Source organism: Gopherus flavomarginatus, chromosome 4 (genome assembly GCF_025201925.1).
Source record: "Gopherus flavomarginatus isolate rGopFla2 chromosome 4, rGopFla2.mat.asm, whole genome shotgun sequence".
NCBI lineage: Eukaryota > Metazoa > Chordata > Testudines > Testudinidae > Gopherus > Gopherus flavomarginatus.
Window position 1 is genome coordinate 155,707,387 of NC_066620.1, and position 25,592 is coordinate 155,732,978.

Here is a 25,592-nt window from a genome sequence, read left to right on the forward strand (position 1 = left end):
TTTAAACACGTAGTGTTGACCAGGCCAGACAGCAAGTGGGGGGAAGGAAAGGGGGAATAATATAGGCTGACGCCTTAATGTACCTGTTTAATAACAGCTGTATTTTTTAGAGGTGGGGGACTCTCATTACAAACCAGGATTAAAGTTAGGCCCTGAAGCCATCACCTCCCCCCCCCCCGGCGCCCCCCACACTGACCCAATTGCAGCTGAGACGGGGCCTTTTCCAACATTTCACTGTTATCCCTGCGGTGAAAGGCTCCAGCGGCGGGACGCTGACCAGGAAGCCAACTCCCCTGCCTGTCTCCCCAGCTACAGGCCCCTGAGGAGGCTGGTGGCGCCTCCTGCAGAGGTTCCGCTTCTCTCTCGCTGCGGCCCGGACACGCAGCACGGCCACAGGCAGGCAGCGCCTCCCAGCGAAGAGCCTTCCCGCCGCCGAGCGAGGCACCTGGGCAGCGTGAGTCTGTCGCGTGCAGCCCCTCACCTGGCTCCGGGCGGGCGGGCAGCGGCGCGGCTCCCCGGGGAGGAGGAGCCGGAGCCGGAGCCGGAGCCTGAGCCCCGGGTACCTGGCGCGCCTCAGAGCCGGAGCGGGGGGCTCCGGGCGCGGGCTGTTTGTGCCGCTACAGCGGCCGTCAGTGGGCGCGGGGCGTCGCCAGGGGCCAGGTCTGTCCCCCGCTGCAGAGAGGGGCTGCCGGGCCGCTGCCCAGGGGCTCCGGCACCTGTTGGCCCGGGCGGGTGCCGGGGCGGCCGGAGCCAGCGAGGCGCGATTGGCCGGCTGGGCCGCGCGTGCTCCGGGGAGGGGAAGGCGCTTTCTGCTCTTCTGGTAGCCGGTGCCGGCTCGCTCTGGCCGCGTCTAGTGCCAGGCTCCCCGGGCAGGCGGGCGGCGGGCTGGGCTGGGCGGGGTGTGAATGGCGCGCGGGATGCCTGGAGCCAAAGCTGTCCGGCCGGACTGGCTGCGTCTGTCCCCCTTTGGGGCCAGCGCGCTCCCGCTATCGGCGCCTCTCAGTAGCTGGTTAGCGGGTCGATCTCTCTCTAGTTAGTCTCCAAGGCCGCCAGCTGGCTGAAATTTCGGAGCGGGGTAACTGTGGCACGTGGATTGTAACTTAAGCAGCACCCAGAATCTCCCGAGCCGGGAATTTACAGATGGTCTGCAGCCTCCCCAGCATGTTCATTTTAGTTAGCAGGGAGAGACTCTTTCCCTCGCCGGTCTAAACGTGGGGATTTGGAAGGAAGATTTTATTCCAGAGTCTTTTTGGCTACAAATCTTTCACCCAGAATTAAACTGTTTACTCTTTTCGAGGTCTGTATGCCCCTTTTTACTCCATACTTTTCAGCGCTTGTGCTCTTTTGTTTTTCTTTTTGTCCCAGGTTAAGTATTAGTCTGACTCCACAGCCCTTGCGCAATGTGGTGTTTGAGTTGCTTGCTGCAGGAGGATACTGGGTTAGTTTTTAAAAACCTCAGTAGCTCTTTAAGTCAGGAAAAAACCCAATTGTATTTTGTGGATTATTACTGTCTTTTAAATTACCTACATTTGGGGCTCAAACTGTCTGACTGGCATTTTAAATGCTTCTGCTGCAGAATTAAACAAATATATCTTTTTATATGTAAAATGTGTTTTTTGTAAACTTTAAAAAAAAAAGAGAGAGAGAGAGTCTTATTAACCAGGCTGCATGTGTTCCCATTCCATTTTTCATCTGTGGATTATCTGTGTAATTGATTTTCTTCAAGAATCAGTGCATCCCTTTCCTTTTCATACTGGTATAACCCTGAGATGTTGTACATGATCACATTCCCATTATTAACGGTCCTAGGTTTCTGTGGAGTAGAGAATGACCTATATTTAATGAATCAGGCAAATTTTGTGGTTACTGGTAAGATGTGTGAACATCTGTTCTGTCTGTTTCACTTGTGACTAATTTTGTATCTGAAAGGGTGTCTTCTCAACAGGCTACTGCACCAAGCAGCTCAGCTGCTCTTCTGCCTGCTTTCCCTTCAGTATGGGTTCTAATAAGAATCTTTTTTCAGTAAGAGGTCTTTACTCTGCTATCTTCAGCTCTTATTTTCTTAAAGTCAAAGGAACCCTTTGCCTCCCTTTTCAGTATGTGTAAAAGAGACTTGTCTTCCTAATACTGGGAGCAGCCTGAATGGTAAGATTGTTGCTTCTGAAGATGTATTTGAGCTTATGCTAGGCCTTCGGTGTATCTATACTTGTGACTGTGGTTTCGTGCTAAATTGTATGGTGTCAAGTATCAGAGGGGTAGCCGTGTTAGTCTGGATCTGTAAAAGCAGCAAAGAATCCTGTGGCACCTTATAGACTAACAGACGTTTTGGAGCATGAGCTTTCGTGGGTGAATACCCACTTCGTCAGATGCATGTATTCACCCACGAAAGCTCATGCTCCAAAACGTCTGTTAGTCTATAAGGTGCCACAGGATTCTTTGCTGCTTTCGCTAAAATGTAGTTGACTTCAGGCAGGCCTTTCAGGTATTTGAGAGCATGTAAATAAATAAACATCTTCATCTTCCGAAATTTCAATTTTTTTCTCAAAATTTCTTTCTTTCCCCTAATTTCCAAACTACTAGTATCTTCTAGAAGGCTACCTCCTAATTTTGCTTTTTAAATATACAGGAAAGCACTGTTGCAACAACTAGTGTAATTGTCTCTGGACAGTCTCTAAGCAAAAGAATAAATGAACACAAATCTGACATCAGGAATCACAACATTCCAAAACCAGTAGGAGAACACGTCAATCTCTCTGGTCACTCAATAACAGACCTCAAAGTGGCAATTCTTCAACAAAAAAACTTCAAAAACAGACTCCAATGTGAAGCTGCAGAACTGGAACTAATTTGCAAACTAGATACCATCAGATTAGGCCTGAATAAAGACTGAGAGTGGTTGAGTCATTACAAAACCTGAACTTAATTTCCCAAATACTAATTTCTCCTTACTGTTACTCACACTTTCTTGTCAACTGTTTGTAATGAGCCGGTCTCTTACCACTTAAAAAGTTATTTTTCCTCTCTTGGTATCCTGCTGTTAATTGATTTATCTTGTTAGACTGACCTAACACTCGGTAAAGCAACCCCCATCCTTTCATGTATTTATACCTGCTCCTGTATTTTTTACTTCATACATCTGATGAAGTGGGTTCTAGCCCACGAAAGCTTATGTCCAAATAAATTTGTTAGTCTCTAAGGAGCCACAAGGGCTCCTCGTTTTTTGTTTTTTTTTTTAACCAGAGACTAAATATCACACTAACAGCAATTGTCAATGCATTCCTGAGAACAGTCAAAACTAGGTTCCCAGCATGAAAGGGCAGAATGTTGCTATCTTGTAACTTGACTGTTTTACTGAACCTACAGACAATGTTTTTTTCCTTCAGAGCAGGATTCCTGGAGGCAAGGCTTGTTATCAAACAATGCTCAAGTACTGTTAATGCATGACTAGGGCTCGGGGGGGGGGGAAGAGGGGGAGGTCAAGAGAGGCAATTTGCCCTGGGCCCCGCTGGGGCCCCACGAGCCCTGGCCCAGTGGCGGTCCGGGTCTTCGGCAGCAGGTGGCCCTTCAGTGCTGCTGAAGACACAAAGCGATTGAAGGGCCCCCGCTGCCGAAATGCCGCCAAAGACTTGGACCGCCGCTGGGTGAGTACAAGCACCGCAGCTCTCCTGCTTTGCCCTAGGCCCCCTGAATCCTCTGGCCGGCCCTGTGCATGACTGAAGACATTGGGCCCCCAAAATAATTCAGCTTATAAGCAGGGCTTTCTGCTGAATTCCCCAACCCTCCACAAACATTCTTCAGGAATTGCAGCTTTCATCTTTTGGGTCATAAACCAGTCTTTTGCCAGGTATTTCCACAATTCTGACTTCCCAAATTGTGAACAGAGTAAATGAGTGCTAAAGTATTTAATAAAAGGACACTTTGAACTGGAATAGGAGCAACAGAAATAATAACTTGCCTGGCAGTATGGCATGAAGAGTCAGAAGAGGAGAATAATGAAACAGAGAAATGGAGTACGTTATAAAAGTGACTCTCTTGAGGGGAAGAAGGGATGCTTAAATAAAGGGAAGAAGCTGTAGGAGAAGTAAACCTGTATACTGAGTATCTTTCGGGCAATCTTTCCAAAATCTCAGCAAGGAAGTTCTAGTTCTAATACAGAAAATTCTGATGGATGTTTAAACATAGTGCAGGCACTTGTTGGTTGCCAGGTGAAATCCATCTCAGCTAGGTAGCATCCAAAAACTATTTCTTCATGTGTTTAAAGTACAGAGTCTTTAAGGAAAAAATGTTCCCTGTCAGTGACTAATGATTTTTCTATAAAAGCAATCGTGCATTTCTGGAGAGGAAGAGAGAATGTCTCTGAAATGAATTGATGGTGTCAGTCCTCTGCGTAATGCACTGATGTGACCATGACAAAAACACCATCGCAGCTGGCATTCTTGTATGTCCGTCTTGGCAAGTTACCATGTGTACATTCCAATATCATCCTAAAAGAAGACCTTTCCAGGAAACCATTAAGACAGGCAGGTCGGGTGCAATACTAAAGACCATAGTTCCACTGTCCATGCCGGAAATGTTGTGTCTAAACAGGACTTTTTTTCAGGGTGTTCCATGCAGCACGTCCCATAAACATTAAATTCACTTTATTATCTTTAAGGTAGTACAGGCAGCAGAGTGTATCTTTCTGTTTTAGTGGGTATTGTAGATCAGGTTCTTGTTTGAAGTCTAGAGTGGATGAGAGGACATAACCTGCTGTTCTCTCATCTTAAAACCCACCCTCAAAAGGAGGAAAGGAATATATTCACAAGTGACCCTTCACTAGATTTTTATTTACATGGTGTAGTGAGGCTAGATCACCTTATTAATAAACTACATTGTGAACCACCTTTCAATGCAGGTAACTGACTTTGAGTGTAATTGAAGTATGTAATTGAAGTATAGTCCAAGGTGTGAAATATCTTGTGATTCAACAATATGTAGTGAATGGAATTTAAACACTGTGATGTTAGCAATCATTCATTTTTATTTATTTATTTATTGTACTTTTGCAGATTACAGAGAGAGGGACAGCATCTTTGAAGAGGTTTCACTCTTGGAATGCCTCAGATTAATACAGCTACAGTTCTGCAGATTTGTGTGCTGCTATCTGCACTTCCTGTACAGTATTTCATATCCCAGTGGTATGGAATGGACTCTGCTCAGCGCCTCCAAGTGACACAAAGGTTGTAACATCTTTTCTCCCCATCACATTAATGTATTCAAAGGAAGCTTGGGGTGGGGATGCCCTCCTGCCATCCTTACAAGAATATATTCAGATCGTATCTCATACATTTTTGTGTTTTAATATGCATTTATCAAGCAGTTTGATGTCCTACAGCATTTGAATAATAGTCTTTGTTTTTCTCCATATAAAACCTTGTGTGTATTGTCAGCATGGCTGTATCTCAATATGCTTCTGCCCCTGGAGATTCTAATAAGTGTTACTATGTGCTTAATCTCTTTGAAAGGTGAGAATGAAATGCTTGATTAATAACACTATTTTTGGTTTTCCCTTGTCTTGTTGAAACTTACTATTCAAATGTATTTCCTTTTGGAGTATGATTTAGTGCATTGGCCTTAGCAATAAAAATCAATGTAGTAGAGTGTGAATAATGACTTAGGACAGCAATCAAAAAAGAATGAAATACATAGTGACAATTTTACTTATTTTAAAAAATTGTTGTTTACTAACAGTCACCACAAACATTTTCATCCTAAATATAAAGAAAAGGCTATGCTAATTTCAGGCATTGGTGTACCACTGATGTTTTAAAGTTGAGCAGCATGGGGAGAGATCTGTACAAGTGATACATAACCTGTTTGCAATTCAAATATTAAAATCTTACTATTACATTGGTTAAGGTATTGTTTAAAAACATCACTGAAGCCAAAAGCCTACCTGGATTGAACAGATTAGACTGTGTGAATGAGACAACCCAGACTTAAATTGATAAGAGAACAGAACACACCCTCATATTTTATAGCATGAGAAAACCACTAACTGTGAGGTTTAGAAGGAACTGTGTACAGGCAGGTTATTCCATAATTGTCCATTTTGTCATTTCTTTGCCTTCCTCTGAAGTATCTGGTGCTGGCCACTCTCGAAGAGAGGACTCTGGACAGGATGAAGCACTGATGGCAATTTCCTACAGTCAGAGTAAAGGCAGGAAGCATCTTGGCATAAAAATGGACTTCTTCAAAAATTAGGTGGTTTTTGGTGCAAGTGACCATTGAAAAATTATCTGCTTATTTTTCGATGTGTTTAGAGAACAGAGTCTTTATCAAATAAATGTTCTGTCAGTGACTTTTCTCTTTTTTTATACAAAAACAATTTTTGTATGTTAAATTTATGTAAAACAATTTTATACAGTATACTGTCAAATGTTCACACCATGTAACAACCATCTTTATTACTAAAGGATAATTGGCTATTGGAACAGCTTTATAAAGTCCTACTTGAGTCTGGATGCATGGACAGATCATCTAACGCTATGTATATCAAAGACAAGGTAGGGCATTACATATTTATGCTATAGTAAGTTTTACATTCCAGCTTCCCTATCTCTTGGCCTGTTTTTACTGGAGAATGTGCTATAGAAGTGAAGTAAGAGTGACAAGGAAAAAATCTGCCATGGAAAATTTCCTCCTTTTGAGGAGGATAGTCTTGGGGTATAACTTCTCTGTTTAAAAAGACCTTTTTGCGCTTACTTTGAACATTCAACTTGGGTTTGCCTCCAAACTGAAGATAAATCACAGCATCAATGTAATGTTTGTATTAATCTTCTAATTTAAATCTCTCAATCAGTGAAGCCAGTGGGATTACCCGTGTTCATGAAATGAAGCACGTGCATAAATGTTTGCAGGATCAGGTTGGATCCATCTAAAATTCAATGTGCATGGTCATCTTATGCTGGGTATAATATTTCTATGTGATTTGATTGTAAATCAGGCAAAGCATCTGGGCAATATAAAGGTTAAAAATGAGGGAAACTTGCTGTTTGGATATCGTCTAATCTTTTCTGGATCATAATTTCAAAGTGACATGGCCTAAAAACTTCATTTTAATATCTTGGCGAAGATTGGTGCCTTTCATTAGTTTGGGGGCATTGTGGGGATTTAGTTATTAAAACTGATTTCCATGCTTGTTTGGAACCCTGCAGAGTTCTTAACTCGTGTATTTTTATTAAGGCTTTATGAAGGGTCCACACAGAGTTCTAAAACCCACTACTTAGACCTCTGAGGCCTAGAAAATTCACAGAATTAGAGCTTAGCCTCCCTGGAGGTTTCTGGGGGAAACAGTCTAAGGAGAAATGAGCTCTTTTCACAGCCTGCAAAAGTCCACAAAGACCCCACTTCTCACCAACTTTCTCTGACCTAGTATAGGACTCCAGACACCCTATATCCAGGGTCTCCCACAGTCCCAAAAGGACTGCATTGAGGATTATTTAGCCCCCATAATATGGCTTTCTCTTCTTAATACCTTTTTTAAAAAATGATCAGTTCTTAGTATTATAAAAACTAACACTTCTGGACTTCCCAAACCTTCCATATTGGATGCAATTTCACCTAGCAGATCAGGACACTTACACTTCAGTGTTTGCAATAGAAAGTGTTTGCTAACCTTAAGCCTTTACAGAGTTCATTCAGATGGAGATTTTTATAGGAACCTGGTGGAACTTGCTCCTATTTCCTGTCAAAGCAGGATCTGGGAGGGGCTTAGCAATGACATATGGAGAGGAGATTCTGCAAGCACCTATACGCACTTGGTATTGACAGAGAGCTGGCTGACATACATGGGAAAAGATCCCAAGTGGTGTCTGTTGTCACAAACTTGTTAAAATGCCATTAGCTTATAGAGTACAGCTGTAAATAACACTGAGAACAAGGGCAGCAGAGAGATTTGAACCACCTCACTGTGCCTCCACCAAGTGTGCGTTGCAGTAGGTCTCTGTCTTCCTAGTCCTTCTCCCTTTCACAGCAGCAACAGTAAAAGCAGCCAGCTCTTCTTTTTTAAAATACCACCCTCCAACTTGAAATTTAAATGAAAGCCACAAGCCTTCTTGAGCTATGACTAAGATCTAGCATAAAAGGGAATCTGCATTCATTGTAGCCCTAAAGAAAGGCTTTAATTTAATTCAGTTTTTGATTGTTCCTTTAAACCATGTTCAAAAACTTGTCCTGTTGTGTTTATATAAACTCTTATAACTCAGCAGTATATCTTTGGTTTGAGCTGTAACTTGGCATTCAACTTAGTGTTGGTCAAGGTGAACTCTTTGTTCAAATATTTAAAAGGGGCAAAGGACTCTTGTTTTACCACATTTAATTTTAAGGACTTAAAAGTTTTGGTATTTATCTGCTTAGAGGATGGGAACTATTAGACTAGAAAATGGTTTAACTCCATTTGGCATTTTTAGATAGCTTGCATCTTAATTTGCAAAAGTACTTGTAAAACACATTTTGAATGCACATACCAATGTGCCTTCAAATGTTTCCATATACAATTTACAATATGCACCACAGTGTGACTCCAAAGGAATTCTGTATCATATCGTCTCTTCTGTAGAATACCTGTTTGTCTTCTGTGTTTGTAATGGGGAGATCTAACATGCAACTGTGGAATTACAATGTCCAAAGTGGATTTCCAATGCATAATATTTATACTCTCTTGCTCTCTTTGAACAAATCACTTTGTCTTTTACAATGTCCAATAAGATTCTAAGATTGTCATTCGTTTCAAACTGCATTGAATTTTGTATCAACCATTTTGCAACATCACCTGATTCAAACAACTTTATCCAGTTTTCCGATTATTATAATCCAATCCAAATACTAGGATGTTAACAAACTTGTCTGATCACACTCATTGTTTTAGGAACTGGTACTATGGAGAAAAGAGAACTCTAGGTGTTGAAGATGAAGAAGAAATCCATGCTTATTTTGCAGGTACTGGGGAAACTTCATTTCTAAAAAAAGACTGCAGTCTTCAGTCCTTTTGACCTTTATTTTGGACAGTTTCAGAGTATGTATGTATGTGTTGCTAGACTAATCTCCTAAATGACAAGCAGAGGCCATCTCTCACACTTTGCTAAAAGTGTTCATATGTGCTTGTTCAGGGAGCACTGGTGTCTAAAACATCTTTGATACTCTCATAGCTGTTTGTTTGCTTTATGACTGAACTAAAACAGAAAGAGAAAAGGTACCATTTTATCAGTCTTCAAACTCAAATAGCTCTTATTTTCTTCAAAAATCATCTCTGAACAGAGACTGAATGGAAAAAATTCAGGTAGAGAGCAGTTTTGTTTGTTTTCAGTTAGAAAGGAGAGGGTCACAATTAAACACAAATAGATAAACTCATATAGCCTCAACTATGGAGTCTGAGTACTGAGTACTCTGTAGTACTGTAAAATATTGCATTAATTAAGACTGAAGAAAACAAATACTTGTCAACATATTTATTTTGTCTTGATGATTTCCCAAATCCCATTAATTTAATTCCAGGATACAACATAAAATATAAATAAATATTTATGAAATATTATTATAACATCCTGAACAAATGCTGTTTGGTTTTAACAACAAACTAGCTGTTTGCGCTAAAGACTGTTAGTCTTCATACTCCCAGTTTTACTTTATTAAAGTAATCTAATTGCCCAATCTGTTTGTTTGTCACTGGATGTCCAACAGAGTAAAGTCTATTAAATGTTTGCTATTGTACTTGATCAAACACTTTTTCCTTGATAAATCTGTTTTCTTGTTTTACTAGAATCAACTCACATTCACAGTCCAAAGCCAGAATCTGTTCAGTTTAATGTGGGACAGGTGATAGTACACAGAAGATTTGGCTATTCAGGAGTCATTGTTGGCTGGGATGTAAAAGCTAGAGCTCCAGAAGAATGGCTGCAGCACAAATATCCTCCAGATAAACAGGTCTGAAAATATTTAACTCTTGCTTTATTAATATTTATACAAAATAATTCAGATAACTTATTCCTAGCCTCCCTTTTTTATATACTATGACTTTACATGAAAGTGTCTCAAAGCCAGACGCCAGAAATGAACATTGGTTAGGACATTTATGCAAGTCAGGGAAGACTAAAGCCATTGTAGTAGTTCCTACTATCAAATGTATAAAATGTTTAGCAACTTCCTAGGTAGCTATTGGTCTAGTGCCAGAGTAATGGCTAAATAGCAAAAGAAAGGGAAAGCCAAAAGCAGCAGATGCCATCATAGAATGGTAGGAAAATCCATTGTAAAATCCCTACAGATTAGATGGCAAACCCATTGGGCTCCAACATCAGTATTTTCCAATAGAATTAATCAAAATTTAAAAGCTTCTTGGAGAGCATAATATAACAGACGTATGCTTCTCCAATATCTGACTATTTTGAAACACATATTTCTCCCTGATTTTGTTTGAATAGTTAGAGGAAGGAAACCTGCATAACTTGGCAAACTACCATTAAGTGGACACATAATTGGTTAAACGACCTCAAAAAAATAATAACTATTAATGGAACTATGTCAGATTGGAGGGACATCTCAAGTGGGGTTCTACAGGGATCTGTTCTGGGTCCGGTATTTAACATCTTTATTAATTACCTGGATTTAGGAGTGGAAAGTTTACTGATCAGATTTTTAAGATGACACAAAGCTGATGAGGGTAAGGGAGCTTTGCAAACACTTTGGAGGATAGCGCTAAAATTCAGAGAGGTCTTGATAAATTGGAGAACTGGGCTATAGACAACAAAATGAAATTCAATAAAAACAAATGAAAGGACTTAGGGAAGAAAAACCAAATGCACAAATACAGAATGGCACTGCTGAGAAGGATCTGGGAGTTGTGGTGGATCACAACCTCAACATGAGTCAGCAACGTGATTAAAAAAAATGTAATTTTAGGTTGCATTAACAGAGGCATAGCATGCAAGTCATGAGAGGTGATAGTACTGCTCTACTCGGCATTGGTTAGGCCTCAGCTGGAGTAGGTCACCAATGTATAGAAAGGATGTGAGAAACTGGAAAGAATCCAGAGGCAAGCAACAAAGATGATTAAAGAGATGGAAAGCAAGCCATATGAGCAAAGACTGAAGGAACTAGGTATGTTTAATTTGGGAAAGAGGACATTAAGGGGGGCCATGATAGTGGTCTTCAAATTATTGAAAGACTGCCATAAAAAAATGGAGAAATATTGTTCTCTCTTGCCACAGAGGGCAGGACAAGAGGCAATAGGTTCAAAGTATAGTATAGTATAGCAGATTTAGATTAAATCTAAAAAAACCCTTCCTAACTGTAGAAACAGTGGGACAATGGAACAGACTGTCTAAGGAGGTGGTGGAAGCTCCTTCACTGGAGATTTTCAAAGGGAGGCTGTATAGCCATCTGTCTTGGATAATTTAGATACAATCAATCCTGTATCTTGACAGGGAGTTAGACTAGTTGACCCTTGTGGTCCCTTCTAAACCCTGGGGTTCTTTGATTCTATAACTACTTTTTGCTTTCATTAAGAGTAATGGAGTAATCTTGACATTACATACTCAAGCTACATAAATATGCTTTCCTAGTGTAAGTAATATGACCTGGAGCAGTGGTCCCCAACCTTTTTGTGGCCAGTAGCGCATTCATGTTTTCAGAAGAGTGTGGCGGGCGCCAACCATTTTTCAAGGCTTATTTTGTATTTGTATATTAAATAATATGAAAAACATCATATTTAATATTCTTGCCACTCTGGGTTGAAATAATACGTACGTTGTCTCTTATTTGAACCACTCATTTTGGAGCAAAATGTTAAAAAAAATAATAAAGTTCAAAACACAAGAAAACAGCGGTATCAGTGCAGGAAGAATACTCACAGACAGGGCTGGCTCCAGGCACCAGTGGAGCAAGCAGGTGCCTGTTTCAGCATATGCTATGGGGCAGCATTCGGTCCATTCTGCAGAGCTGGAGCGTTTTGTTTTTTTTCCTGTTTGTTTTTTGGTGGCAGTTATGGGCAGTGCAGGGAGAAACCTGAGAGAAGCTGCGCAGCCTGCAACCCTGGAGTACTCTGTCCCCAGCAGTCGGGGGGCCCTGGCATCTCTCCCCTGCTGGGCACTAGGTGGGCCCCAGGCCTGCCAGGGACAGAGAGCACCAGCGCCTGCAGTCCTGGAGTTCTCTGTCCCCAGCAGGCCCAGGGCCGGAAAAAGCTGCAGCCCAGCGCCTACTGGGGACAGAGGGCACCGGCGCCCACAGCCCTGGAGTTCTCTATCCCCAGCAACCACAGGGCTGTGGCTTCTTTCCCCTGCTGAGCACTAGATGGCACACAAAAACGCCCTGGTGGGCACCATGGCACCTGTGGGCACCGCGTTGGGGACCACTGACCCGGAGGATCAAGAACTTGACTAGGACTCTAGAGGACCTGAGTTCTAGTTCCAGCTCTGCTACTACTAACCTAGGCCAATTACTTTTTTGCCTCAGTTTCCATATATCAGTGTCCTTTGTAAAGCACTTAGAGATCTACTGATGAAAACTATTATATAAGAGAGAGCTGTTGTCAGTTTTAAACCATAGTAATTTGTTGATGCCTTTCTTCTTAAAAGTGCGTGTGTGGGGGTATTTTTAAATTAATCAGCATAACTGTGAAAGAGTAACTAAGAATGTATGACGGCCAACTTCAGTAAAAACCAAGGGATTTAAAATGAGGTAAAAGAAAACTACTGAAAATTCAGACATCTGAGTACGGGTCTGAATATTAGTATTAGAGATCACAACATCATAAGGATGTTTGACACTTCATGTAGAACTGGCACAAAGTTTATTTTGTAATGGATCACTTTATCAAAAAAAAAAAAAAGGACGGTGCAAGAAGAAGGGAGAACACCCTTCTTTGGACATATCCCACTCTTTTGACAGTAGCACTGGTTTTGAGGCTGTGAACCAGTCAAATATTAAATAGAAATAGTTTTGTGCTGCTAATATCCATGTTGTGTTACATCTAACTTCCTCCGGCAGGGCACTGTGGTGCAGAGACATGCTGGTTCTGTGCTGCTTTTTGTTTGAGGATGGGGGTAAGGGGAAGAGTTGTGCTGGGTGTGAAAAGGGGAGAAGACAAGGACAGAATTACTTGCTAGCTTTTTTAGGAAAGCAGCACAACTCTTGACATGGGATAAGGCTGCCTGTCTTGAATATCGTAGCCAAACAAGTAGCTAAATTTTGCTGGTGATGAAATCCTTACTTATATCAGCCTAGACCTATCTATGCAGTCTGTACCTTAGAACATGAGGAAATAGGGTTGCTCAGAATTCTTTAAGATGCTGATATTCAGAAAAATTCGGACTATTTTCTAACTTTCACTTTTAACCTAGTATTTCACAACAAAAAGAGGAATAAATGAGTCTTTTGGGAGATTTGGTATATTTTAAACTTACTGAAATCACAAAAATAAACAAATAATTGAATTGTGGAACTCTGATTGCAGAAGTGGAAATACAGCTCAACCACATAATTCACACATTTAATTCAAAATTTGATACACTGAATTCTGTTTCCATGATCTGCACAGATGATAATAGTCCCTCTAGTCTTTTTTGTCTGCCACCAGAGCAGAGCATGCTGCGGCAGTATTGTTTGTTTAAACGTCAATAGTTATGGATGTCATGACACACTAATGAATTATAATTCCTTTCTTTAATACACTGCAGTGTATTTAAAGGAACAGTGTCAGCTTAACATGTTATGTGACCTATTTCATTGTGTTACTGATTATTAGGACTGAGAATTTTTCAAATCCAATTTACCTATCGCTGCTTTCAGCTACTCTGAAACTGTCTTCATTGTCCAAGAATAGATTGTGTTTATTCAGTTTCATTTTAAGCGCTACACTGTTTGGGTTTCAAAACTGTTTTTGTTGAAATTCTTAATATTGTGAAACATTTCTATTTAAACTTTTATACAGCCTGAGTCTTCTGGTTTACTCTGAAATGGGAGGTCAAATTTAAGGTGATAGTGTTGCTGTAATAGTGCAACACTATGTATTCTGTGGGTTTGATGTTCAGCTGCACTGAGCTCACATTCTGCAAAGTTCAGGTGGCAGGGAGACAAAGATGATTTTACGCGAAAGAGCACTGTAATTGGAGAGCTCTGCCCATCACACTTTGCCCAGACTGCAGGGACTTGGCACCAGGCAGACAGCAAACTTTCAGACATGTTTTTGGGGTTTTTTTAATTGTAATCTTGTCCACCTGACACTGACCGTGGCTTTCACCTTACCCTCTTCTGCCTCACAGTATCTGTCATCCTCCTTTCCTCCTCTGGTTCCATATCCTCTTTCTGGTTACCCTTACCCCTCTACAGTTGCTACCATTTCTACCTGTTCCTCTTTCCCTCACAGCACAAATCTAGGTCCCACATCCTCCTTACTTCTGATAACATTTGCCCCAATCCTGACCCTCCCTTCCATCCCACCTTCTCCACCTCTGCCATCAGCTCTGCCCTTCTTGTGCCACTATTCTTAACCTTACACCACCCCCTCCTTCCACTTGTCTTGCTGTCTCTGGAACATCCACTCCATCTCTAGTTCTTTGTATCTGACTTCCTCCAGTTCTTGGCTCTTGCAGAGACCTGGATCCCTTCATCTGACACTGCCTCTTCAGTTGCCCTCTCTTACGGAGACCTCTCCTGTCATCATATTCCCCACCCTGGATCAGACCATGGTGGTGCTGTTTGGCTTCTCCTCTCCCTTTCCTGCCATTTCTAACCCCTCCCCCTTCCCACTTTTGAAAGCACAGCTCTGATTCTTCTCTCCTTCCATGCAGCTGTCATCTACCGTTCCCCCAACTCCTCCTCCTCAGTCTTCCTTTCTGCTTGTGACTCCTGTGTCTTGCTCTTCCTCTTCTCACAGTCATCCACATTCCTCCTCAGTGATATCAACTTCCATGTTGATGACCATTCGACCCCTAGCCATGTCTTCTCGCCCTCACCTTTTCATTTGATCTGCAGCCCTGGTTTGACTCTCCTGTTCATCAAAAGGGTCATTCACTTGACTTGGTCTTCACAAAACACTGCTCTCTCTCTAATCTCTATTGCTGAGTTCCCCCTCTCCAACCATCACTTGGTTCTCTTTCAATATTTCCCAGCAGTCCTTACCCCATGCCCTGTCACTCGGCCTTTCCATGACTTCCAGTCCATCAGTGCTCTCTTTCCTTTCTTCCATTGAGTTAGTTGTTTTCTTCATGCTTCATTCTTCTTTATCGTCAACTCTTTTGCCCCTCTCTTCCAGCACAAGGTCCACCCTGCCAACTCCCAGCCCTGGGTTACCCTCAACATTCACTTCCTCCACCTCTGCTCTCTTACAGTGGAGCATCTCTGGCTCAAATCCGGTGACCAGGCTTCCTCCATAACAAATGTACTCTCTCCTCCTTCCAATTCTTCCATGCTAAACAACTCTACTTCTCCAACTTAATTGAATCTCATGTCTGTAATCCCAGCGGTCTATTTGCCATCTTTGACATGCTCCTCTTTCCACACAGTATCTTGCTAGTTTTCCTCCAAGAGAAAACTGGCAAAATACAATGTGACTTTCCCCCTTCGCCTGGCATGTCTTTTCTTTCCCCTTCCCCTCCTACAACTCTCTCCTCCATCTCCCCTGTCACAGATACAGAAATTTCTCAGCTGCTCTCCTCCACTTTCCCCAGTCACTCCCTCTCATTTCCTGATCTCTCTCATACCCACTCCCATCTCCTTCCTTCCTTTTCTCCTTAGCCTCCACTTTCCTCTGTCTCTTTCCCCTCACAATACAAGCATGCACAAGTCTCTCCCATTTTGTAAACACACGCTTTGGCCTACTACTGCCAATTCCCCTTATAGCTTTCATCTCTAAGCTTACTGAATGCACTCTCTGGCGTTTCTATCATCCCAGTCTATCCTAGACCCTCTCCAATCTGGCTTCTGCCTCTTGCACTCCACTGAAATCACTCACAACAAAGTCTTTTATGACCTATCCTGAGCTTTGGCTAGGAATGAGTACTCCTTCCTCATTCTCCTTGGCCTGCCAGCTGCTTTCAACATGGTCAACCGTATTGTTCATCTTGAAACCTTGTCATACCCTGGTTTCTGTAACTGTCCTCCTGGTTCTCCATTTGTTTCTCTAATCATTTTTTCAGTGTCCTCATCCTCCTTCCAACTTTCGGGCGGGGGGTCCACAGGGCTCTCTTTCTCCAGATTCCTTGGTCCCTTGTCTTCTCCCTCTACACTTCATTGCTGGGTAATGTCATCTGTAAACAAAAAATGTTAGTGCTGATGACTCACAGATCTGCCTCTCTACTCCAGACCTGTCTTTCTGTCCGAGACAGGCAAAGTTTTAATTTGGACATCTCTTTGTGGATGTCAAGCTGTCAACTCTAGCTCAACGTGGCTAAAACAGAGCTGCTAATCTTAACCTCCAATCCTTCCCACTACTTCCCCTTTCTCAATCATTATGGAAAACAGCCCCCAGTCTGCTTGTCACCCAGTCCCATAAACGGGGCATCATCTGACTCAGACCTCTGTAGGTCCACACATCAAGGCTACATCTATCTAAATCTTGCAGGTTCTTTCTGTATAACATATCTAAGATATGACTTTTCCTATCTGTCCACAGTGCTGCAACATCCTTTTCTCTAGGCAATCTTGTCCCACTCATATCCATTTAGAATGTTGCTGCAAAGATCATTCTCCTAGCCTGTCCCTTTGACCATATCACCTCTCTCTTAATCCCTTCTCTGCCTCTCCTTTTCTGTTGCATCAAACATAGCTACTTGTCTTCACTTTTAAGGTCCTTCATAACCTAACATTTCTCATTCACTATCAAGATGTCGACTCCTGCCTCCAATCAGCCCATAATGCCATGCTCCATTTCCCACTGGTTAAACTTTCAAGTATGCACCTTCATGATTTCATCTATGCTGCCCTTCACACTTGGGAGGACCTCGCTGTAGACATCCACAAAGCTACTTCATCATCATCCTTAAAAATCTTCTTAAAACTCTCTTTTGCGAAGATGTCTACAAAAACTTGACAAGGATTAGGTGTGTATTAGTGCACCAGCAGCCGATCATGTTGACCAATAATTCCATCTCATTGTTTCTTGTACTTCCTGTCTGCACCCATCATATACTTAGATTGTAAGGTCTTTTGGGCAAGGACAGCCTAGTGCAATGGGGTCCTGCTTCATGACTGGTACTCCTAGATACTAAGATAATACAAATAACCCACCTTTCTGCCTCCATGACCATGGGCAGGCTGGGATCTGAGCTGGATGCTCTAAATGTATGCCCAAGACTGGAACCACAATCACTGGAGGAAAATAGTGTGTTCTTGCCTTGCCCCTTCCTTTTACACACCATGAAGGAGGGAGCTAGTGGCGCAAAGTTGGCTATACCAGCTTTATGCCATCATATGCTTCTGTTCTACAGCTTCTCCCATTTTTAACTAACGGGTTAATGACCCCACCAGAGGAATTCAGCTCTCTAGTGTCGTTGCTAGAGACTCCAGGACTAAGCTCCACCCTTCAGCTCAGGCCACCAGATTTTCTCTCTATAGTGTTGCAAACAGTTGGTGGTTCAGTTTCTCTCAACCATTTTGCCTGGCCTTTTATTTTTGTTTTTGTAGAGTTGCAACTTGAATTTTCCTCCCCCTACTTCCCACCCAAGACCAGGTAAGTAGCAGCGTAGTGGTTTCAACCACCTGGATCTGCCAATGCAGTGCCTCCCTGCCAGTCTCTGCCCTTACTCAGGCCTGATATGAGCTGTCCTGCAAACACTTGTCTTAATTCTAAGTGAGGTTCCCTATGTGAGGCAGCATTTACAGACTACACAGAGGGTGAATTATGCCCTGCCTGTTCCCAGCTAGATGACCCTCGCACTGCTAGGGTATGGGGCTCAGAGTTGGACTGGTATGTTGGGTCCCCACACTGCTTTGAGAAGCCACAACTCCAACACAGAAAAGCCCAGTCCAGAGTTACTGAGCTTTCAGGGAGAGAGTCTAAGGATGAGGAGAAAGTCCCACAACAGACCTGGGGCTGGAAGGGAAAACTCCCTGAAAGGATCTAAGTAGTCTTTCCGCTGCCCCCATGCCACACACACGGACATGGGGCCTCAGCTACCCGGGGAAAGAAGTAGAGCTTCTATACGTTTTCCTTTCCTATTCCTCCCATTGAGAGTCAGTGGATTCTCATGACACTTGTGTAAATTCTGCAAATTCTAGAGTCTTGGGTTCCAGAGAAGCAAAAGTGAGTGTGTCCTTTGCAAGGCAGTAATTAGTATTTTTAAAAAACAAGTGGGGTGAAAATCAGGTGTCTAACCCTTCTTTTGCCTTCTCCTCCCAAGGGAGTGTTTGCTGATGTTTTTTTCCTACATCGAGTCTTTGAGTGCTCTGTATCATGCTCCATACCCGTCCTCCATCCTGCAGAGAAACCTGGTCCTGTGCAGCCCTGCCTCAGGTTGCAGTTAATGCAAATTGTACCAGTGGCTTTCAGCCCAAGGACCCTCACTGTGCCAGGGAAAGGGGCTGAGATTTGAGGCAGCAGTGGAATGGGAGTTGTGTTTTCTGATCATCAGCCATAAACCCCTGCTCTGCCAGGGAAAAGGGTCTGTCTTTCCACCCCTCCCCAGCTCCACAAGGTGGCTCCACAATAAAGCTGTAGGGCAATGGTTCCCAAAGTGGGCTTCGTGTTAGGGCGTTCTTGGGAAAAAATTCCCTAAGGGTGGCCAGAGCTGTCCCTAGGAACCCCAGGCAGCATGGGGCCAGCAGCCCACAGCCCCTGGACTTCCAAGAGCTAAGCAGATCAAAGCAAGCATATCTATCACACTGAGGAGATTTAAACTTCAAGATTCCTTATAAGAAATGGAAAGGGAGGTGGATATTTTTTGCTGTTTTTAAAATTAAATAGGCAGCTGGTATTGTTTATAAAATTATTATGAAGAACAAGTTTAAGCTTTGTTGTAATGTGCGTTGTTTGCCTGGACTGCTCAAGACCTGAATGCTTGCTCTTTGAGTTGGCTTCTTAAATACCTTCATGCTGTTTCACATCTGGTACTCCTCGATGAAACAGAGGAGCCTTGACACAAGCTACGAAAGTGAGAGCTGGGAAGATTGTTGCCATTTTCATAATGTAATAAAAATACTGTAATGATAAATAATAAATAGTGTGTAATAAGCATGTCATAAAAACAAATTTTATATTTCCATGATCACTGCTTTTATAATATATACTCAGGTAAAGGAGAAAATCTCTGGAAATACTCATTTTTAGAAGGGGGTTTGTGAGACTTGATGTTCTAGTGAAAGGGATTCACAGGTTGTTAAAGTTCGGGAACCATTGCTGTAGGGGCACTTCAGGCAGTCTGTAACTAGAACACAGGCTTACACTAGGATTCTACACCCCACAAAGCTGCACATTCACAGAATTACAGAGGAGTACATGAGAAATCCCTTCCCATGTTCAAAATCATTCAGATTTACTAAGTAAAGCCTTGAGTGATACTAGGTTGCTCCTATAATACTTAATTGGGTGCTAGTCAACCTGGGAAAGCAGGTTGACAGCCTTTCAGGCTTCTAGGAACATCCAGCAAGTTCCTTCCACAATCTGGTACGTTTACCAGTACTCCTCTTCTGTTGTGTGGCCCTATGCCAGGCTGAATAGCATACTACCTTTGCCCTGTAAACAGCCAGGGGAAGAAGTACCACTTGTTTTGATGTTTTTTGTACATAATGCACAACAAAACCAAACAAAAAAGCCCCAACAACAAAACCAAACCCCAAAAGCAACAACAAACCACCAAAGCAACCTACAAGACTTTCTCAGAACAGAATGGCAGTGGCTTGCAAACTCATTAATAAAATATCTTCCTTTTTAAGCATTATTAGAGATATTTTCTATTCATGCCTCTTTTGAGAGTATTTTAAGATCAAAACAAGGACATCTAATTAAACTAAATATTAAACTAAAATATGAATATAAATACAAAAAAATTTATAAATGTTGGGAGCCTGCTGTTGATGCAGCAGTAGTGCCACCAGTGAAAGAGACAGTCACAACTTCAGAAGGGTTCTTCTTTCCAAAAGACCCCATAGACCATAAGAGTAATGGCAGACTGTACAGTAATTTCAAAGCCTCACATACACCAAACATTTTTCATATATTTAGTAAGGAAAGCCAATTTCATAGCAAACAAGTGATTTATCTAGGGGTCTGATCCTTGACTGGAGTGAGATGTTTCAGGTTAAGAACATAAGAATGGCCACAGTGGGTCAGGCCAAACGTCCATCTAGCCCAGTATCCTGTCTTCTGCAGTGGTCAGTGCCAGATACTTTAGAGGGAATGAACAGAACAGGTCATCATCAAGTGCTCCATCCCCTGTTGCCTATTCCTTCTAGCAACAGAGGATAGGGACACCATCACTGCCCATCCTGGCAATGGATTCTAACTTGGTGGTTATAAGGAAGCCATGTTTCACCGATGAATAGCCATCACTCATCCTAAACTGATATTTGTGCATTCAGACTTAACGGGTGAAACGCTAAATTATTAGCTGAGACTGTAGAGAGGCGGCAGCCCTCACTATCAAAGCCAGCACAGCAATCTCTTTGTTGCTACTAACATCAAGGGTATCCAAGAAGGGACCATTACCCTGTCAGAAGGAAAAATCTGGAGCAGAAGTTCCCAAAGAAACTTAGATTTTCCTGTAAACCAACAAAATCCTCACTGTGATAAAGAGAGAGAGTATTTGTGTGCAAGAACTCACAATTCTTGTACAAAAGACTCTTCCTTGAGACCCACCCTCTACACCCAGAGTCTTTAGTGGCTGGTAATAATCACAGCAAGAAACAGGTGGCATGTTACGCACCTATACCCAGGCATAAACATGCCAATCAATCGGTAACCTGTCCAGAGAAATAGACCCATTCATAACTGGACTGCTGCTGGAAAGGATTCATAGCTATCGGTTCTTCAAAATAAAGAGAAGACTTTGTTCCCAGTGCAGAGCATTGCTCACTCAGCAGTCAAAACAGACATGGATTTGGCTGTCATTTTACCATAATGGTAAAGATTTGAAAAGACTCAAAACTTCATTGCATCAATCATTTCCTGAGGAGTCCTCAGTAGGCAATTATTTCTAATAACTAGGATTGTTGGTGCCATGTACCAGCTTAATCCTGAGTGGGTTTCTCAAAAAGAACCTGCAGAAATTTCCTTCTGAGGACAAAGATCCAGGCACTTTGCACAGTGCAAAATTAGGTGTCATTCTCAGATCACACCTGAATGTCCCTTTGTGGGTAGTACAAGCAAGCTGAAAAAACAATTTTCACTCGATGTTTTCATACTTGGAAGACAAACTTCCAAAATCTCCTTCAGTTGGTTTTGACATCTCTATCAGGATGTGTGGGTTTGTTTGTTTTTTTTTAACAAAAGAACCCCACAAACATGGCTATATAGGATTGAACCAGTGCTCCATCAAATCCAGTGTCCTGTCTGACAGTGGCCAGTATCAACTGTATCAGTAGAAGGTGAAAGCAACCCCTCAGTTACAGGACTCACAGAGGCAGTCTCCTTTTACCTGCCATTAGAGGCTGGCTTATGACTGAGGCAAGAGCTTATGTCCTGTCCAAAACCAGGGAGTAACCAGAGGTCAAAGTTTCTCTGTGACAATGGACAGAAAAAAATCTGCTACTTTTCAAGAGGGTTCATATAAAGGATATAGAAAGGAGGAAAAGGAAGAGTTGAAGTCCTCTTCCTAGTCCTCCACTAGCCCAGATGGCATTTTGGACTTCATAGATATCTAAGAATCCCACACTGTGTCTGCAGAAAACACCAGATCGCTTGAAGCAGGGAATTAGACCAGGAACACCTACGGTTAACAGCCTGGGCACCAAAATAGAAGTGTGCCTCATGGATTCGCCATTAACCTCTGCTACAGTTTGGTAGCCATTTAGAACTCAACCAGGATATTTCATTCATTGATCTGGTCAAATTTATGTTTCTGGTGCAAGAGGAAACATAGATTCACAGGTTCCAAGGCAAGAAGGGACTACAGTAATCATCTTGTATCTGATCTCCTGTATAACACAGACCACAAAACTTCCCCAAAATAATTCCTAGAGCATATCTCTGAGAAAGCTCTTTTGGGGCAAGGACTGTCTCTGTTTCTTCAGTGCCCAGCACAATGAGGCCAGGACCTCTATAGGCTATTGTAATACAAATATAATAATCACAAAGTGCTGGTGATCTCTGCTAGACAAAAGTTCCTCCAGGATATTTAGTTGGAACCTTACAACCAAGCACTGTAGAAACATGGCTATGTGCTACTGGGCTGGTTCCCATATAACTTCTTAGTTTATAAAACTATATATGGGGGGATGGATAGGGATTTTCATTCCTGCCTGTTATTCTACTATAATTAACTCTGGTTATCCTTTCCCTCCTCCCCCAACTTCTGTGATTCACTGTTCTCTACCTCTCATTAGTAATAAATGAGGAGAAAAGCTGTGCAACAGAATGAGAAATTTCTTACCAGATATTTTTTCTGTTAGCAGCTTCTCTCCAAATTTAACCCACCCTAACAGTCTGGGGCACATGAGGAGAGGCTGAGGGAACTGGGATTGTTTAGTCTGCAGAAGAGGAGAGTGAGGGGGGATTTGATAGCAGCCTTCAACTATCTGAAAGGGGGTTCCAAAGAGGATGGATCTAGACTGTTCTCAGTGGTACCAGATGACAGAACAAGGAGTAATGGTTTCAAGTTGCAGTGGGAGAGGTTTAGGTTGGATATTAGGAAAAAAAAATTCACTAGGAGGGTGGTGAAGCACTGGAATGGGTTACCTAGGGAGGTGGTGGAATCTCCTTCCTTAGAGGTTTTTAAAGTAAGGCTTGACGAAGCCCCGGCTGGGATGATTTAGTTGGGGATTGGCCCTGCTTTGAGCAGGGGGGTGGACTAGATGACCTCCTTATGTCACTTCCAACCCTGATATTCTGTGATTCTATGAAATGACCAGAATATAAATTGAAAATTTTCTCTAAAGTGAGACATGTCTTAAGGGTAATTTAATAAATTATCTCAAGTTGTCTTAATGCTAATAATGGGTTGCTACAACTGTAGAAGAACTCTTTTGGTGGCCTGAGCTGAAGGGTGGAGATTAGTCCTGAAGCTTCCAGCAACAGCACTGGACTGTCCCTGAATTGCATAGGTGGGGGCAGTAGCCCATTAGTAATGAATTTGGAGAGAATCTGGTAACAGAAAATTGTCAGGTAGAAATTTCTCTTTCCTTAGCAGTTCTAAGTCCCTTTTTCTTCACTTGAGGCAGCACAGATGGGACTAAACAAAGTCTGAGGATCTTGTCCTTTGTGATCTTGACTTTTCAGAAGTGCTTCAGGTATGCCAAGGAGGGTTTTATCATATGGTTTTAATTAATGTATAACTAAATTAAATGTAAAATAGAAGTTAATAGTGATGAAACTTGCCACAAAATAAAAGCTGCTTGCCTGTATAAAAGGTCAAGTATTTCCAGAAGGCTAACTTGTTACAGGACTCTCTTTATTTTTTTCTTAAATTTTGATTTAGGGGGATAGGACTTTGTCTGTGTCTAAGGGAATTATTCCTGAAGTATAACATGTTCATGTGAATACTTTCTTGTGACTTATTTTTATTTGTTCTTTTACAGGGTCTAAGAGATACTCCTCACTACCGAATTCTTATTAACCAAACCAACAGCTTTGGCAAGTCTACAGTTTATATTCCTGAGGAGGAGATAACAATGATTATGGGATTAGAGGTAGTATCTTTCTTTGTAAGCGTTAAGTCCTTTGTAATTTTAACTTATTACCCTTTTGTAATCAAAAAGGTCTTTGACCTACTCAGTATAGAATAAATATGTCAACATTCTGAAATGGTAGAGAATGGTCATAGGAAAAGCAGATATGCAAATGTTACATAAATTGTACAGGTGAAAATGGAATGATATTGCTATACTTTTTGAATACATATCTTCAATGGGTATAGAATGCTAATAATCTTATTTAGGTGCTGCCTACTTTCACCTTCCTATGGTCCAGTTGCTTGACCTTGAGATTTTCTAAAATATCAATTTGGTGTCTGTTGTGAACAAGTTGTTGCAAAAGATGGGCTTCGTTTCTGGATTCCACTGACAGTCCAATTTGGACAAATCACTTAGTCTCCTTATCTCTAACTACCTGACTGAAGAGAGGCTTATTTGTAAAAGTGCTCTGACCTCTTGAAAAACTAAAATATATACAGTGTACTTGTACATGCTTTTCTAAATTTTAATTTCACTGAGTTTGTGCCACAGAAACAATAACTAACAGCTACTCAAGAGTTTTTTTAAAACGAATATTAATAGCTACAGTACAGCTAAACCACCAAACCTTTTTCAGTAATGTTGTTACCAATCAATTTGTAAAATTCTTTCTGCAGATACGCAATCCTGATCTGACAACTTACTTCAGTAGATATGATGGATCTAAATATATTATGCAACCATGGTTGAGAAAAATCTACCCTCATGACTGAAGTATTTAACATTATATGTAAATTGTGCATCTGATGTACAACTGCGCCGTACATTCCTTTTTTAAACTGGGACAAATGGAAACCAGGGTAAAACTGATTTGTAAATTGTTTCATTAAAGAAATAAAATTGAACTTCTGCATAAAACATATGTTAATGGCTTATTTTGATGCATATGTTAATGGCTTATTTCAGTTCCATTAGAACTGAATGCATTACATATTGAGTGCATTATATTGAGGTTACTCAAGTAAAACATTCTCTCTCTGTCTATATACATAATCAAAATATTGTGAATTGAGGACAATGAATAATTTAGTTCTCACTAGCTTGGGATGAAAGCTTTAAATATAGCTGCATTGCAACTAACAGCACCAAACGTTCTGCACATCAAATATTTTAGCTTTTTGTGCAAGCTAAATAGTCTAGAGTGCACTGTTTCTTCAAAAGTAATATATTCAATCTAGTTGAAGGGCACTGATCTAGATGGAGGCTAGCTGGGACTAAATGTTAACAAGTTCTTGGAGATATTTGCAGTAAGTAAATCTGTGAAATAATGTGAATAGCTACCGGTACTTTTTTGAAGGCGTGTACACTGAGCTACTTATCTTTGCTTAATATGTTTAGACCAACTCTTGAGACACACATTAATATCTAAGAAACCTGATATTTAATCAGTCTTTCTCCAGGTGTAAGAGAGAAAATAAATGTGCTTGAGGCCTTTTTACTTTAGCATACAAAAAAGCTGTACACATGAGCTTCCTACTGGTGTCCTGCCCAACTCCACCCACTATAAATAAGGGTGGGAGAAAGGGGAGGAATACTAGCAATGGCATGAAGTCTGTACAAAGCCTTTGAGCCCTCCTTCAACCTCCCTGGTCTCTCGATTACAGACCTCGAAGTTGCAATACTCCAACAAAAAATTTTTAAAAACAGACTCCAATGAGAAACTGCAGAATTTGATTAATTTGCAAACTGGACACCATTAAATTAGGCTTGAATAACGACTGGGAGTGGATGGGTCATTA

At 41.6% G+C, this 25,592-nt stretch overlaps 1 protein-coding gene across 2 annotated transcripts; it reads left to right on the top strand.

Moving 5' to 3' along the window:
• The first annotated feature begins 216 nt into the window (after positions 1-216).
• LOC127049430 (F-box only protein 21-like) lies at positions 217-24,711 on the top strand. 2 transcript variants are annotated; one of them, XM_050950186.1, is made up of 7 exons: positions 217-454; positions 5,049-5,219; positions 6,456-6,545; positions 8,909-8,979; positions 9,800-9,963; positions 23,701-23,826; positions 24,471-24,711. In XM_050950186.1, exons 2-7 carry the CDS (start codon positions 5,095-5,097, stop codon positions 24,564-24,566), a joined length of 672 nt encoding a protein of 223 aa, XP_050806143.1. In that variant the 5' UTR covers positions 217-454; positions 5,049-5,094; the 3' UTR covers positions 24,567-24,711. The 2 variants fall into 2 exon arrangements, with proteins under 2 accessions (XP_050806143.1, XP_050806144.1); XM_050950187.1 differs by having other exon boundaries at positions 23,701-23,811.
• Positions 24,712-25,592: the final 881 nt, after the last annotated feature.

Bases quoted from the DNA above. Each gene is read 5' to 3' on its own strand.
- LOC127049430 (XM_050950186.1), top strand. From the start codon at position 5,095: ATGCCTCAGATTAATACAGCTACAGTTCTGCAGATTTGTGTGCTGCTA. The intron at 5,220-6,455 runs GTTGTAACATCT...TTATTACTAAAG, and splicing joins CGCCTCCAAGTGACACAAAG to GATAATTGGCTATTGGAACA. The intron at 8,980-9,799 runs GTACTGGGGAAA...TTGTTTTACTAG, and splicing joins AATCCATGCTTATTTTGCAG to AATCAACTCACATTCACAGT.